The sequence below is a fragment of the Apteryx rowi genome, unplaced genomic scaffold (assembly GCF_003343035.1).
Source record: "Apteryx rowi isolate R43461 unplaced genomic scaffold, aptRow1 scaffold_628, whole genome shotgun sequence".
Classification (NCBI taxonomy): Eukaryota; Metazoa; Chordata; class Aves; order Apterygiformes; family Apterygidae; genus Apteryx; species Apteryx rowi.
The window spans coordinates 1-2,373 of NW_020450903.1; the positions used below are offsets into that span (position 1 = coordinate 1).

The 2,373-nt window shown below is 44.1% G+C and overlaps 1 protein-coding gene across 2 annotated transcripts in view; it reads right to left on the reverse strand.

Moving 5' to 3' along the window:
- Nucleotides 1–202: 202 nt before the first annotated feature.
- LOC112974813 (abl interactor 1) overlaps nt 203–2,373 on the reverse strand; it is an 81,625-nt gene continuing 79,454 nt past the window's right edge. The window contains exon 9 of one of the 2 annotated variants that reach the window (XM_026084164.1): nt 203–1,776. In XM_026084164.1, coding sequence (XP_025939949.1) covers nt 1,520–1,776 — 257 coding nt within the window. In that variant the 3' untranslated portion in view covers nt 203–1,519. The remainder of the gene's footprint in view (nt 1,777–2,373) is intronic. The other variant, XM_026084165.1, reaches the window with a different exon arrangement.

Below are 2,373 nucleotides of genomic sequence, written 5' to 3' on the forward strand. Positions count from 1 at the left end.
CTCCCTCACCTGACAACACAACTCATCAACAGCAGCACACCTCCTGCAGGAGAGCTGACTGCCAGCCCAGGCCTCCCGGAGAGGCCCCAAGCACTCCCTGCAGCCTGAGACCTGTAGAGCYGCATCTACTGTCAGAGGGTYGGTCTGGGTCCAAGCCTCTGACACAGCAACTCCAACAGCCGCTGGGGAACGCGCTGTGCGGCGTGTCACGACCATACTTGAGGAAGCGTACACCATAGGGAACAGAAACGAAGGTACCTTCGCGCGTCCATGAAGGTCTAGCACACTATGCCAAAACCCAGCAATGGCCTCTAAAGCCAATCTTGTTGAGTGTATGCATAGACAGCTACATGCACTCCTGCTTTGAAAATGAGGCAGCAGCAGCTCAAAGCCATACTCATTATGTAACTTTCAAACCCAAGGGACTATTAAAAGAAAGAAAATAAAAATAAAATTTCCTAGACTGGATATCAAGCTTTAGCTATTTCTGCCAGAGTCTCATTCATAAGTCAGCTTTAATTTTATCATTACACACACACAAGTAAGTCTGTCCTTTTCATCTCCGCTCTCCCAAGCGCTGTCTGATCTCCGGGAGGACAATACTTGGAACAATTCAGAAACAAGTGTCAATTTTCTCAAGGTTATCTGCAAGTGAAGACATTCTGTAACCTTCATTTCTAGTAGGTGTGTGTCTACCTCTACACTTTGAATTTTGAAAAGGCTTTTCAACACAATTTTCTGGCATACTATTCTGGGTTCTTACCATTTACCTACCATAATACCGAAATATCATTTTTTTAGAATGAGATGCAGAAAGATGCCTTATCTCTCTAGAAGCATGCTCAGAACATGGCCACTTAAGGGGTCTACTGGAAGCTGAATAGTAGCAATAGTCAGAACTGAGAGCCCATAAACATATGTTGGAGCATGAGTGCATAGTAGTAGCCACTGAAATTCAAGCACACTTCGCTATGGTTCCCAAGCACTTTAAGAATGTTTTATACTTATTTCAGATCACATCTACATTGCAATCATTCTGTTGCTTGAAGAACTACAAGGTACTCCGCTACAGCAAAGGTGTCCCCACATCAGGAGCACTACTTGGCACCTGTGCTAGAAGGAGCTCAGTAGGGAAAGCTGGCTAGAGAACACAGGAAAGAAATAGGTAGCGAAAGGCTGAGGAGAGAAGTTTCTGACAAGCTCCTTTGTAATGGCATTAGATGATAGAACTGCACGTTTTCAACTGCTTGATTGTACAGCTTCCTAAAAGCTACTACAGTATTAGAGTCAATGGATATACAGCACATATTTTGACAATCTACAGAAGCCTTTCTAGTAAAAACTCATCAATTATCCCTGGTAAAAAAGCCTCAGGAAGGATGATTCAACATGAAATTAATATTTTAATTAACATACATTTTTATATCCACACCAAGCAGATGCCACATACTTCACACTGTATTTCTATAATAAATTTGGAGTTCAGAACTTAAATGGGTCAGTAATAATCATGCATGTGTTATAATATATTGAAGAGCGTGCCCTTCAGCTCCAATAGCATATTGGCACTAGAATGCAAGACGGTATTAGCTTCCGGAAAAGGAAACGAAATAGAGTCTGACTTGCCAGCCATGCATGCTAGAAGAAAGTAGGCTCTACCCTTTAACAGCTCAGCTTGTCCAAACTTACTGTTTTCCTGCACCCTGGCCACGAAGCCTGTGAGAGGAATCTGTGGAGTCAACTGAGGCATAGGGGGAGGGGGTGGAGCAATAGAAACTGGTAGCAACACACACACCGTATCAGGGAAGCCAAACGGACAAAGGAAAAAAAAAGGGAACAAACAAAAGCAGCCGTCAGTAACGAGGACCACAAAACAAAATATGTAAAGAACAACAACACACACACACACACAAGAACCTTCTTCAAGCTTGTTTCCAACAAAGCTGAATTCGTGCTTAGCCAATCGAGGATCAGAAAGCAGAACAAGCCCATATGTTCATCTGAATAAAAGGCTGAGTCCATGCTGTGCGGCTGGACGTTCATCGGGTGCGTGTGTGAAGGGACACGCTCAGTTAATTATTTGCACTGTGATAGCACTTGGGAAGCACACAAAACGAAGCTCTTAAATTTTCCTGCCAAATAAGGATTACTCAGATTCCAGTAGTTATCTTTAAAATATGTGCTACTAGGAGCAGATGTAATGCTTCAGAGGATTCTGGAGCCCTCCGGCTACCCAAGGGCAGGGAGCTCTGCCACGTGCAGGAGAGCAGCGCTGACACAGCTGCTTTCCAAAGGAAACAACGCTGTGACTCCAACAGCCATACGTTACGTTCATACAGAGAGGACCCGTCACGATTTTGGTCTGCTGGGGGG